Raw genomic sequence first — 14,018 nt, forward strand, 5'->3', positions numbered from 1 at the left:
TTGATAGGATGACCAGATAAAATAGCATCATGCTATTTTTCTAAGCTTTTTATCAAGCTGATTATAATGGGTAAGATTTCCTCACCCTTAAACAAAGTAAGCTCTGAACCACAGTACTGTGCAAATGTCTTAAGCCACCTGTCACTTCACTATAAATTACCAGGAAAAGAGGAAATAGGGGCAGTGATTGGCAGTGATTTATTAAGAAACAAATCTAAATACAATATATATGGGAAAACAGAGTTTGTACCATTCCAACAAGCTTGAAAGTCAATATTTGGTTTGACCTCCTTTATTCTTCAACTGAACCCTTATAGACAAGCTTTCTGTCATTTCTTTAAGTGGTCTTCAGGAATAGTTCTCCAGGCTTCTTGAAGGACATCCCAAAGCTCTTCTTTGGATGTTGGCTGCCTTTTGTTCCGTTCTCTGTCAGATGATCCCACACTGCTTCAATAATGCTGAGGTCCGGGCTCTGGGGAGGATTCATCCCTCCATAAGACCTGCTGCCACTGATTTTCAGTCCACTTCTTGTGTCATTTGGCATAGCTCAGCCTTTTCTCCCTGTTTCCCTTCCTTAAGAATGGCTTCTTGACAGCCACCCTTCCATGGAGACCATTTCTGATGAGGCTTGGGCCAACAGTAGATGGATCAGCTGAAGGTCCAGATGCATCTCTCAGGTCCTGTGTCAGGTCTTTGCTGGATTTCTTCTGATCACTTTCTGATACCTCAAGATAGGTATTTTAGGGCTGCCACTTCTTCTTTAGTCCTTTTCTATGAACACACTGCAAATAATTCTGAGATATGCCAAGTTTTCAGCAAATGACTCTGAGAATCACTTTGTTGGTGCAAAAATACCATTTCATATCTAAACTTGAGCATTTTTAATAGATGCAACTAAAGAAATGGAAACCAAGAGGACGTTAAAAGATTTCAACAAAATGTGGCTGATAGGAAGCAAAATGTAAAGAAATGGGCTGGATCAAGACTTTTGCACAGTACTACAGAGCCATAAAGTAAAGAGCGACACGAGTAACGAAAAACAACTCACCTACGCAGCACTTTTGGCACCCTTTAGTGTCTGGAATTTTATTGGACACAGAAAACTTCCTATAGCCAGATAAGATAAGAAATACATCATTCAGAAGACTTGTGGTGTTGAAATTGATATAGAGTAACACATTTCAAAGACAGAAGATAGACAAGAAAACAAAAGAGGAGTATTCAAATCAAACTGATCCAATAATTTAAATGAAAGAACACAGAGTTTGTAAATCATTGACCGCTTTGACTTCCTGGTTGTTACCTTGGAATAATCTTATCAGGCAGCTTGTGTGTGGGAATGGCTACTGGTAACTTCTGTAACTGTCGGGCCTGCTCAAAGAGACCACTCAGATTATGGGAGTACAGCTGGGAGGCTTTTCCTGCATTGGAACAGAGGCCGGATGTCAAAACGAAGTCATCCAGTAGTGAGCGATCCATGAAACAGATTCAATAGGCAGGTGTGTTAGAACTCACCAGATATGGAAAGAAGACAGTTGTTCATGACATATAGCCACGTACACCGCCGAGGGAAGAGCTGAGGACACAGCAAAAGTCAACTTGAACATCATGTCACAACTGCTTAAACTAGTTTAAATGGTTTTCTATAAGTTATTCCAGCCTACATCGGGGGGAATATTACCAGAAAACATCAGAATCTCGAAATCTGTCACATGTATGAACACAAGTAATCATATTTTCATCTTAAAATGCCTCATCTTGGGTCGCACCTGTTCCATTGTTGTCTCATGTAGCTCGTTGAGGTTTAACGTGTAGATTCCCTCTTCAGCTCCGAATATCAAATATTGATCTGAAACACAAACATTTTACGAGCTCTCACCACAAAGCAGCAGTTCACATTCAACAAACCTGAAAAGTTACCAGAAGAGACGCGTTGGGTTGATTCTGGGCGTAACTACTGACATATTCATAACCTTGTAAGTTTATTAGAGACTTTATCTGTTTTCCTGCGGGGTACCTCTGGTGTCGGGATTGATCCACGAAGTGGCGCAGTGGACCTTCAGAGGACAGCCGTTGAACACCTTGGAGAAACAAGCACCCATCTGCAAATGGGAGAAAAATTCAATGCTATTTGTGTTTGTGTTTGGAAACCACAGCACTCCATTTAACACACACAAAAAATAAAATAAAATCATTAAAAAGTTTGGCGAAAACCACCTGGAAACTACACTTAAATACCACAAAGGTTTGAAACAAGTGCCAGAACCCTTATTTGTCATGAACAACAGTGATTGCAATCACTAAACAATTGACAATTAAAATGGAGATACAAAGAAATCAATGCTTACATGGACTTTGGGTGTTGGGGGGAGACCATTACTGATAGGCTTCTAAGGAAAAGACGATGCACAACATTAGACATTTCAATCTGCCAATATAAGACCCAGATAATAAAAAAGGGTTGAAAAAAAGCTTTTTATATAGCTTCTTATATCTTCATTTGTAAGTGGCTATGGATAAAAGCGTCTGCTAAATGCATCAAGTAAACAGTGTCTGGCCTGCCGTCTTATGTCTGTTATGAAGAATTATAGTAATGACTTCAATGGAAACTATTCTGTGAAAACATCTAATCGAGAACCTAATGACTATGGATTGCTCTCAGACCTCTTGAGGGGTCTGTGAGCCCCTGCTGCCTGCTTACCGGAACATCCTTCTTGTCTTTCCGTACGGGGACACTAGGTGGCATGGTGGACTGCCTCTCTGCTGGAGTTTCCCTCTCGCCATTGTGGTGCGCGTTTAGCCCATTACCTTCAACAACAACAACAACAACAACAACAACAAAAAACAACTCAGCGTGTTTGGGTGCTCCAGAAACCGAGAAAGTCAGTATGCAAAGAGCAGAGAGAAACATTCTTAGAAACACTGCTGGTTATAATGAGAACAATCTGACGACAAAAGGGATAGAGTTAAACAGTAGAAAGAAACTGCTGGGAGCAGAGAAGGGGGAGGGGGGAGGACGGAGGGAGCAGGAAGCTGGAAGAATCAGAGGATCAAACATAATCATGAGCAATAGAGGCTGTTCCATCTGCTACACATGGGAACAACCTCTATACATACAACTATGCTGATGGTGTGAACGTCTGTTCAACTGAGGGGCAGTACAACTGCAGTCAGCACTGTGTGGATTAGGCATGGGCTGGTTTCCAGTTACAAGGTGCAACCCCGCTTTTAAAAACCTTCAAATATTTCCAGAAAGTTTTCCAGCCAAATAAGCTGTTTATATGCATCAAAGACAGAAAGTGCTGTGTAGTACGAGCTGTCGTTCAGCTGTTAGTGAAGGCTGATGGAGAACCCCTCTAGTTGAGAAAAAAAACCCCAGATGCTTTGAAGGAGGAAGGTAACCAGACACGCAAGTGACTGTAAGGCAGGTCTAAGAGGGGAGGTAGTGACAATAGGTAATAATACCCCTGATTTCACCTCTGTTTGGCAGGTGGGAATTACCAAAAAGGAACAGCAGCGGGTTAACAAGGGCGTCTTTTTTTATGGATGAGGTAAGATATGGGCCAATGTGAGGCCAGGAGATCCAAAGCTAAGTAAGATGGAAAAAAGTCTTGGAAGAACAACTGTCAAAACCTTAAGAACAACAAACTTGATCCAACACTTAAAACAACATCAGCCCATTGAAAACTTGATAAAGCCAACAAGGCGAAGTGGGTAAAATTCGAAGCTGCAACAGCATAAAGAAGGCAGCACCACTGCTATCACCAGCAACGAAAAGAGGAAAACCAGCAAGAGGAAAACTCTTGCTGGTCTTGCCACACACCCATCCTGCTGAAACACAGCCCTGAACATCAGTTCCTGTTTATCATTAAACTGTTACGTTTGATTTTGAATTAGGAAAATGCAGCAAGAGAAAAAGAAATCAGAAACTTAAAAGAATGTGAGTGTTGGAGAAGCACAGATGGTTTCTTAAAGAAGCAGAACTGAATCTGTATCTTCCTAAATGATCAAATTGACTGTGTCATTTTGCTGCTATAAGCAGTATCATACAATGTATGAAGTTGCTGTATGAGTTCTGATAGGCCGGGAAAACATTATTCTCCTCTTCCTTTTAGGAAGCAAGGGGGACTGATAGCACCTTCTGATTGATTGAATTAAACAACCAATCAAACTTCACAAGAGACAAACAATCATACTGAGCAGGAGCTGATGAACAGAAAAAAAATTAAAAAGCATTATTGTTAATGGACTCATGGAACAAATGAATCAATTAGACTACAAGGACTGACTAAAGGGAGACCACAGAACTGAAGGGGACAACAGGGTCTGCGGACACTACCCAGCTACCAATCAGCTGCTCTTACTCTCTTCCTTTTCCTGCTCCTCTTTCACTTCCTTCAGCACCTCCCATGCCTCCTCCAGCTCCTCCTCTGTGTGAGGCGTGTGGAGCCACTCCCAGAAATGTCTAAAGCTCCCATCATCCTCTGGGGCAGAGTTTTCCACGTCATTGCGCTTGGGGCTGTCGTTACCTAGGCTACTGCGGCGGTGGGGTGGCAGCTTGGGGGGCGGAGGCCGCGGGGGGACGTTGGAGGCCGGTTTGGCAGGGCTCGCCGTCTCTGGGACTGGACAGCGTTTGATGGTCCCTCCTCCGCCGTCATCCTCACTGCGTGACTGGCTGTCATCTTGTTTGTGGGGCTGCTGTTGGGACGAGCAGATGGACTTGGGCTGGAAGGGGAAAAAAAGGAGGAATTTTCAGGGAGGAAAATCTTCTCAAAATGGTCACTTATCAAACTGAGACAAGTTCAGTTGTTCCTACCTTAGGAGGGAGTGGGGGTGGGACCTTCGGCCTCATGATCGTGCTCGATTTACTGAAGAATGAGAAGATGGACAATGTGACATTAAAAGATTAACAACAGCTACATATGTCAGCATGTTTGTGTTAAGGCTATGGTTTAATATGCCATTTCTAAGCAACTGTTTGTATGGATGACAAAGTTCATTTTAGTGTCAATAGTTATGAGATTTTAAGATTTGACATAAAAAAAAAATCATAACATTTCACAAATGTGTGAAAAAAAGCAGAACAAGAAAATGCAGAACTGAGGTAACACCATATTTCACACTAAGATAACTCTCCCAAAAGTTCAACCAATAAATACAAAATGTGGCTGGGATACTAGTAATCCCAAGCAAAATGACAGATGGAGCATTAGCTCCATATTTTCTAAAGCAGAAGAGTAAAATATTTATATTTTTGCTGTTTATCTAAATAAAGGAGTACCCATTTTGAGACATTAAGCTCCTCTTTTTTTATGACAAAGCCAATCATTTTTATTTTCACTGCAGAACAGCACTTTATGCGGAAAAACTTAATCCAACACACCTTTTAAATCTCAAATGTATCTCGCTAGATGATAATTAATGACAGATAAAAGACTAAATAAAATGGACAGGGATTTGGAGGCAAACACGGTGAAAACAAATACAGGAAATCCAATGAAAATAAGTCACAGTGATGCAGCTTAATGGCAGGCGACAGACACGCAGCTCACACTCCCCCTCACACAAGCTTAACATTTCAGTAAATCAGTAGAAAGTTCATCAGTAAATGACTCAGGTCACACATTAAGGTAAAGGTTCATATAAGGGTGGCAAGAAGACACCCAAGAGAACAGAAAATGTTGGATTAAGCAACTAGAAAGGCATTCTAATATGATTTCTAAAGCAGGAGTTATCCAACAGCTATGAAATTAGAGTTGAAAAATAGAAAATAACCTGTTAGTGACCATTTTCAGGAGCCAGATGAATACTTATTTATTTATCACAGCACTAAAACTGTATGATGATCAACGGCTACTTAACAAATATCTGCCCAGCACTGTTAGCTAGTCTGAAAGTTATGTTTTCTGCTCCATAAAACACTGGAGTAACACAGTGTTAGTTCTTACACATTAGCTTTTTCAAGATGTTAATAGCCAGGAGCTGTTACGTCCAATTGGCTGCAGTCAATGTATGAAAAAGGACTTCTTTGCTATTTTTGCAATCACTGCACAGTGTAGTCTGTGACAACAAGCTAAAATCCAACAATGTACAGGCCTAAAAGGCCTCTCAGACTGCGGTGGAAAATATCTGTCTGGCAGGAACACTTTGGCCTACCACAGACATTTGGCTTTTACACAAAAAGGAAAGAGGCTGGTTGCCAGATCTACAGTCTTATACGGGAGAAGCAGGAGAAGACAGACGGTACCATGAGTACACACACACACACATACACTCAGCACGGAGGTGCACAGATGGCGCTGCAAGAGGACAACAAAACAAAAGCAAAGAAGACAAAGTCACAAGGACCAGATACATGAGGGAAGAAAACTGAACAGAAATCTTGGTTAGCGTGAAACTTTAATGCTACTATGCAACAGAATGTGTACTGTAGGTGGGTTTACAGGTTTCTACAAAGTACTCTTTAATGGTGTGCCTTTTCCCAGGTTACAGTCATTCCAAATATCTAACTCCATCATCTATTTCATGTCTTCTACTATGTGAATATGGTCATATGAAATAGAAAGTACATCCTCTTTCAATTCTTAGGTTTTATCAGGACATAATAAAGAAATCATCATTAATACAATCTCAGATACATTTGACACATTGCACCTGGTCATTATTTATTGAACAAAGTCTAAGGAAAAATTCGGAAGCAGTTTGTCGAACCTAAATAAAACCTGCTTCCAGTACCGAAGGGATTCATTCAGGTGTTGTTAACACAATGTGAAGGACAAAGGTCATCTGCAATGATCTTAGAGAAGCAAATGTTGCTGGGAATCAATCTAGGAAGGGTTAAAAAAAGCACTTCCAAACAATTTGGAGTCCAACAATCTAGAGTGAAAAGGAGTTTTCAGGAAAAGATTCAAGACAATTACCAATCGTCCTAATAGCGGACGTCCGCACAAGTTCACCACAAGGTCAGACCATGCAATGAATGCAATCAACCTCAGTTAGCATGTTAAACGTTAAAGTTTAAATACATGTCATAAAGAGCATGGCAGCAAAGCTTAGATTTTCAAAGTTGCATCTGAACAAACCACAAGATGTCTGGTACAAAGTCCAATGTCTAAAGTGGAGATGTTTGGTCAACACCTCATACCAACTGTCAAGCACGGTGGTGGAGGGCTGATGATGTGGGCTTGTTCTGCAGCCACAGGACCTGGACACCTTGCAGTCACTGAGTCCACCATGAACTCCTCTGTATACCAAAATATTCTAGAGTCAAACGTGAAACCGTCTGCCTGACAGATAAAGCTAGGCCGAAGTATATAGACCGTACAAAATGGGTCCTCTGACAGGACAATGATCAAAAAAAAAAAAAAAACAGAATGACAGTCCTGATACGGAAAACCTAACTGACAGAGGGTATGCTTTCTTTAACAGATGACTGTACATGGAACATAAGGGGATATTCACAAATAGAAACTGTGTTCAGCAGTTTCTACTTTCAGGGTCACTGTTAGTAGCTTTAAAACTTCACACCAAACAGCAGCAACAGCATGGAAAACACACGGGTGGTGAACACGCACACAAACACGAGTGGCATATGTGGCGGGTGGGGTGTGTCGCATAGAGATGCGTGGATGAAACCATGGCAAAGACAGGAAGCCATTCTTGTCTTCTTTGTCATCCTTTCCTCTTTGAAATGAGGGAGGGATGCACCAGAAAAGAAAGAGAGACAAGGAAGCAGAGACTTCCAGATTCTAAGACTGAGAGGGAACTTACTGAGTGTGAGTTTCATCATCATCTGCACCATCATCATCCTCATCCTCATCATCCCCTAAGTGTGCCACATGGCCCCTGGGAGAGGAGGTGAAAACAGGAGGGGAGTTGGGAAGAAAGGAGAAAAGGAGTAGAGATTGTTGTGGTAGGGAGAAAAAAAGAGGGAGCGATTAAGGGGAGAGGAGCAAGCAAAGGAGAAGAAAGAGGATAGAGGTAGAGGGGAAAGGGGGAGGGAGAGCTGAGTGAAGCTCAGTTCACAAACTACCTCGAACCTCTAAACCCAGGGCAGGTTCCACTTCCAAGAAAATTAACAGATGAGTCCGTGTCCGACATTTTGAAAGAACCAGGGAAACTATTTCCACAGCTAACACTTCCACATGGAGCTGTTCGAACTTATAAAAAATCTAGAACAACAACAAACAACTCCTGACATCGTTCAGCGTGTTCTACGTTACAACATCTTAGAGTTGCCATTTTATGTGGCGCATGGGGGAGAATTTAAAAGCGCCTAAACCTGGCTTTATCTATACCTTAAACAGCAGGGAAAGTTAAAAGAATAGTGATCACTCAAGTAACACTTAACCAAATTCTGTTGAGTTTCCTGAACTGAATTTGGTTAATTCACTGGGATCAACATCAAGTTTGCCTGCCATCTTCTTTTCCTGGTTTTGCCCTGTCGCATCCTCTGACCACTGCTCTTATGCGATGGCTCATCCAAATCTTCCCTTCCTGACACATTGAAAATGTCAAATGCCCTGGAAAATTAGTCAAATTCTGGGACATCTTCGCAGGACCCAAAAATCACATATTTGGAGCATTAACTAATAGCAGTTGTTCACAGCTGACAACCACCGATTTGCAATTTCTCTGCAACCTCCAACATTTACGTGAAAATTGGCCTAAAATTTTTTAGACCTTATGTCAAAACGCAGTACTGAAGATGTCTGTGTAGAAACCACACAGGTATTTCTATATGGATAAATCATTAAATTAGTATTTTACCTGCAAGACTACAAACTAGTGCATAGAATACTAGTACACTACATTCTGTGACATGAATGAACAACTGAAAATCCCAAAGACTCCCATAGCACCACAGGTGAAACCGTACTGCTATCCAGAGGAGATTGAAAGACTATAACGAGGAACCCTAAAATGTAACTTTATGTAGCTCTTGTAGGTACCACACTGATCCAACAGACAAGGCTTTTACGCAATGAGCTTTTGCAAGGAATGCTTGTTCAACTCCGTACCCTCCGACTATATTTCAGAGAAAAACATTACGAAAATCGCAAAGCACATAGATAGCAATTATCTCTTAAGCAAGTCAGAATTTTCTCCATAGAGAAATTGCTATAATGAAACCCATAGCATCTTTGTCTACACGACTGTGCAGGCAAATATGCGAACGCACAGGGAATCTGTGAGTGTGTGTGAGTGTGTGTGTGTGTGTGTGTGTGTGCGTGCGTGCGTGTCATGCTCTCAGCAGGAAGCTCCTATGAAGCACAGCCTTCTCCTGGTGACATCAAAGCGTGAAGCAAGCCGCAGAAGGAAAATAAAACCCAGCAGGACCCAAAATGCTGAAAACTGCGACAGCCTGAAGTCATTACAGTAGCATTAGTTGCATGTGATTGGCTCGATTAGTCCTGCTGTTACGTGATGATTGGCTGATGGGTGAGCGTGGTTAGAACACCAGCAGATCAATCCAGATGTTAAAGAGGTCTGACTTACCTCTGCTGAAGCTCCTCCTCCACAGACTGGAGAAGGCTCCTGTTTATTAAAAAGATTCGAATTAGACAGCATGATAGATATATATAAACAGAAAAATAATCTAACAACAGAACTTAGTCACTATGGAGGAAATCTTAGCAGTCTTGGCCAGAATCAGGATCACATTTCAATATTCCATACTTTTCCAAACATCAGAGTACAAATATTTACTGTCGATGAATTTTTAAAATGGTTTTCAGTTAACATGTATGTTATTTCCTGACTGCGTGTGTTGTTATGGCGCCAAATATTTGCATGCACATTAAAAGTTCATGCAAATAAATTTCCATCAACTAATGCATGGCACTTAATTCAAGCTGCGATGCTAACACAATGAATACAGAAAAGCTAAAACTTTGCCCAATGAAGAAGTAGCCTAACCCGTTATTTCCATTACCCCCGCTCAACAAAATGAGTAAATTATATAATCTTTTGGTTCAGCCTTTTATGTAGATTTTTACTCTCTCTATCAAATAACTGTAAATCTAATAAAAAAAGTTACACATCAACTTTTTGATGGTGTCTTTTCAGCCTCGTTTACACATGGACATCCATAACGAATGCAACCATACAGCTTCCTACATCATCAATCCTACTCATCCTCACGATGGTGCTTCACGATGTTTGGGCTCTAAAACCACAGACTACATTATTGCTGGACACAAATATCATACAATTAATATCTCAGTTTGTGCATGGATAATCAGATTTCAAATTTTGGAGTCAGTCGCATGGGCCTGTAAAGTTTCGGGGGGGTTTCAGTAACACGAAGCATGCCGTCTTAAAGACTAAGATGGTGACGGGGCTGAAATGCAAATCTTGAGGCTTTGAAATAGTAGTTAAAAACAAAAAGATGAGATCACGGTTGCTACAACCATCATTTATTGTACTGTAAATATATAAATATGTGTATTCATACAAAACCGCAGTTAAACCTCCATTTTTATCGTGCAGTAATAAAAAAAATAGAGAAAATGCTCTGGAAACCAAATGTTTTTTCCATGCATTTCTTTGTCATTTTACTTATTACTTATCCAGACCTCGGAAATACTAAAAACAAGTACTGTGCTTTTCAACACAGCATAGGAGCCCTGTGGGATACAGAAAATATTCTGCCTTTCTAAACCGTTTTTTTTTTTTTTTTTTGCTGACAAAGCACAAGCAGAACACAAGCGCAGAGCTTACAAAATAACTTACGATTATGAATAAACCAGTCAATGTAGTTTTAAACATCAGATGTCCCCAAGTGTCATATTGTTGCCCTTCCTGTTTGCTTAAAACAATCCTTAATCTCAAAGGTTAATAAAAAAAAACATCTGGACATCAGCAGCTGTAGCTGAAAAACTGCAAAAGGAGGCAAGACTCACTTGTTTCCTCCCAGCAGACTTGGTGAGTCGTGGTCATACTCCAGCTGCAAGTCCTAAAACACACACAAATCACATTAGCACTGTGTTGCAGTACCTCTTATGTGGCTCTTTTACAAAGGTGCTATGTATTTAGATAATCACTAAACAGGGCTGGAGGCCTGTTAACCACATTTGAGATGAATGGCAACTATCAAAGCCCTTTTCAATAGTCAAATTACAACTAAAGCTGCAAATGTAGCAGCCTGCTGAAAAATTTAAGAGCAGGGAAATTGCCACCTTGGAGTTATAAGGTTTTAAGTCCAAGCACTGAGAGGTTATAGATTATAGATGGAATGTAAAACATAAATCTTATGCTTTCAATCTGATCTTTTTTGAGCATCTAGTTCCTGTAAGAGGGTGCATCACCACTTTATCTTATTCAACGAGGCACGCAGCTTGCTTTCAAAGCCTGCAGATTTCAAAGCCTCAGTTCGAGCGTCTTAAGTCACCAGAGGTGCGCCGACACCGTTACGATACTGACACTATCACATGGCGCAGTCACCTCACCTTCTACGTCTATTGCGATGCCGACTCAGACTTTTACAGGAACTAAACACAACTTACCGATGATACCCTGATTGTTTTCTGCAGCTGATGGTATTTGACTTGGGTCTTTATTTTATTATTTGCATATAAAGTGACGCTGACACCTGATGTAAGCAGTCCCTTGCAAACTACATATCAGGCAATCACTGATTGGTCGTTTCTCTGTTTTCACAGTCCTGATTGGTCCACAAATAAAAATCCACTGAAAACCTTTTTTTAACAATAACTCCAGACAGAACTTGATGTTGAGACAACTGTAAATCACTCTACACGTGCTTGTGTAAATATAACCTATCTAGGCATTAGAATAATCACTGCTGCAGAACACAAATATTCCTTGTGCCTTTTATAGTTGACTACGGTTTTAATAATCTTTTCTAGGGCCCCTGAGTACATCAGAAAACATATTCATGTGTATGCGTTTACATACATTTATTTCCTATAAGTTTACCTCTGTAAAGCACTTTGAAACTCTGTTTTGAAAAGAGCTACATATAAATGATTATTTTCATTATTCCAAGGTGGCAAAATGCAGATGTTTGCATGATGCTGTGCTCAGTTTTTAACAAACTGAGCAGAGTGACTGCAACCATATCTGCTTAGCTGGTGTAAATTTGATTGTCATCTCAAGTTATGGCCTCTTTGTAGACATGAGTCAGGTATTTTTCTTGATGAAACAGTTTACTTTTAGGTGAAAAAGAGATGAAAGTGAGCAGGATTTTACAAGGAAACAGTAAAAATGAATGGAAAGCCAGAGCAAGTCACATGCCATATAATTAAGCTTCTATAATATCTAAACGGGGACATTCTATAACGTGGTAGTTGCCAACGAGGCTATTTATGAGTACTATCACTTTAAACACACACTAGTTCAGCCAGATTTCAGCCTTGATTGCAATGAGTGATCACAGTGGGTGTTTGGTAACTGTGACTCTAGTCCTGCAGCAAATCACCTTGACCAGGTGCTGTACATTTACTCCTGTTCTGATTGATATGGATGAAAACTTAGTTTGGCATCTGTTACACAAATCCTCAATGCAAGAGCAGATTTCTGCCGCAGCAACATTTTACAAGGTAATGACAAAGTAGCAAGCATGCAGCAGGAAAACACACATACTGAAATGAAAAGAGTCGAACTGCTCTGGTCAACTCAGGCGTGTGAGAGGTTAGAATACAGATACAGACAAATCAGATTCATGTCAACAAATATCACATACAACACAGCAAACACTCAAGGGTTAGATGCATTTATGCGAGTACCCTAAAGAGCAGGACTGTCTGCAAAGCCACTTCCAGACTTTGGGCTGGCAGCTCAATAGCTGAATCTGACCTCCTACCTTCCTCTGCCTGTCTGTGTATTAAAGTGTGCATGACACGTGAACACGAAGACAACAACACTAAGGACTCTTTGCACAATGACAGCTACAACACCATTTAGTGAAGCAAAAGTTGGAAAAGAAGAATGAGATGAACAGCGAAAGGTGGACCAACACCGTGAAAGTGAACAAAGATAGACGCTGGACATGGTGCAACTAAAAGAATCAGCCCTCTAAAAGACGAAGCCAACGACAGAGGCAGCAAAGGCCTAGAAAGCAAAAGAGCCCCAAGAGACACAAGGACTATTCCTTTTGGCACAGACGAAGAATGAGCATTATGGAGATTAAAACAAATGAAAGACATGAAAAAGTTACCAAGAAAAAAAAACAACAAAAAAACGAAAAGGGTTAATATATACAGACGGAGAGGGCGGAAGAGGTAGAGAGGGGGAACGGGAGTACTACCAGATTAGATCTCGCGGTATAGTAGAGCTCCTCAACACAATCCAGATAGGGCTCAGAATCACACTGGTCAGCAAGACAGAGCGAGAGAGACCTCAGTTAATACATTAACCTGGACTGATGGAGGAAACAGAGATGAAGGAGAGAGAGAGGGTGATGGGTGAAAAATGGATTAAGGCCAAAAATAGGACCAGAAGTAAATGCATCAGCAAGACAGAAGAAGAGGATACATGAATATTAATATATCAAGACAGGAAGGGATGGGGGTATACTTGTGAAGATGGAGGTTAAAATTCAGAAAAATCAAAGAGAGGTACTTTTAAACCAGCTGTATTTCCTTAAATAAAGACCTCATATTACCCTAATCAAGGTTACTTTGTGCAAATATGGATGTGTTTGATTTTCAGCCTCTAGCAAACAAGCTCAATATATGGATATTTTTTTCCAATCCCTGCAACACCCATTTACCAGGTGGTTTTCAGCAAAGATCATATACACACACACATATATATAAATACTGTTGTCTTGTTAGAAATTGTGTTATTAAAAATCCGTTGCAATATAAGTGTGGTTTATTGATTTCAAAACACTTTCACAGAGTAGATGGATCTCAAACGGATGACAGCTGCACCGAGCAGCAAAACAAAGAGAACAGATCTGTGTTATTACCTTCAGTATCGGATGGAAACTAAAGTACAGACGGATGACTGCTGATGAATGCTGCATTAGTAACCGTGTTTTGATAATATGA

General features: G+C 40.6%; 1 protein-coding gene across 8 annotated transcripts in view; it reads right to left on the minus strand.

The window, feature by feature from the left end:
- Positions 1 to 14,018, minus strand: part of LOC140312810 (mitogen-activated protein kinase kinase kinase kinase 3-like) — a 41,482-nt gene that overhangs the window by 8,105 nt on the left and 19,359 nt on the right. For 2 of the 8 annotated variants that reach the window (XM_072390633.1, XM_072390632.1), the window contains exons 15-27: positions 13,271 to 13,333; positions 10,905 to 10,957; positions 9,499 to 9,537; positions 7,771 to 7,845; positions 4,817 to 4,868; positions 4,530 to 4,725; positions 2,702 to 2,808; positions 2,349 to 2,390; positions 2,018 to 2,102; positions 1,770 to 1,849; positions 1,516 to 1,576; positions 1,304 to 1,421; positions 1,049 to 1,107 (exon numbers count right to left, since the gene is read on the minus strand). In XM_072390633.1, the coding sequence (XP_072246734.1) occupies positions 1,049 to 1,107; positions 1,304 to 1,421; positions 1,516 to 1,576; positions 1,770 to 1,849; positions 2,018 to 2,102; positions 2,349 to 2,390; positions 2,702 to 2,808; positions 4,530 to 4,725; positions 4,817 to 4,868; positions 7,771 to 7,845; positions 9,499 to 9,537; positions 10,905 to 10,957; positions 13,271 to 13,333 (1,030 nt within the window). Of the gene's footprint in view, positions 1 to 1,048; positions 1,108 to 1,303; positions 1,422 to 1,515; positions 1,577 to 1,769; positions 1,850 to 2,017; positions 2,103 to 2,348; positions 2,391 to 2,701; positions 2,809 to 4,364; positions 4,726 to 4,816; positions 4,869 to 7,770; positions 7,846 to 9,498; positions 9,538 to 10,904; positions 10,958 to 13,270; positions 13,334 to 14,018 lie in introns of all 8 variants that reach the window. The other 6 variants (XM_072390629.1, XM_072390627.1, XM_072390628.1 and 3 more) reach the window with 5 other exon arrangements.

This window comes from Leuresthes tenuis, unplaced genomic scaffold (assembly GCF_036924035.1).
Source record: "Leuresthes tenuis unplaced genomic scaffold, fLeuTen1.0.hap1 SCAF_8, whole genome shotgun sequence".
Lineage (NCBI taxonomy): Eukaryota > Metazoa > Chordata > Actinopteri > Atheriniformes > Atherinopsidae > Leuresthes > Leuresthes tenuis.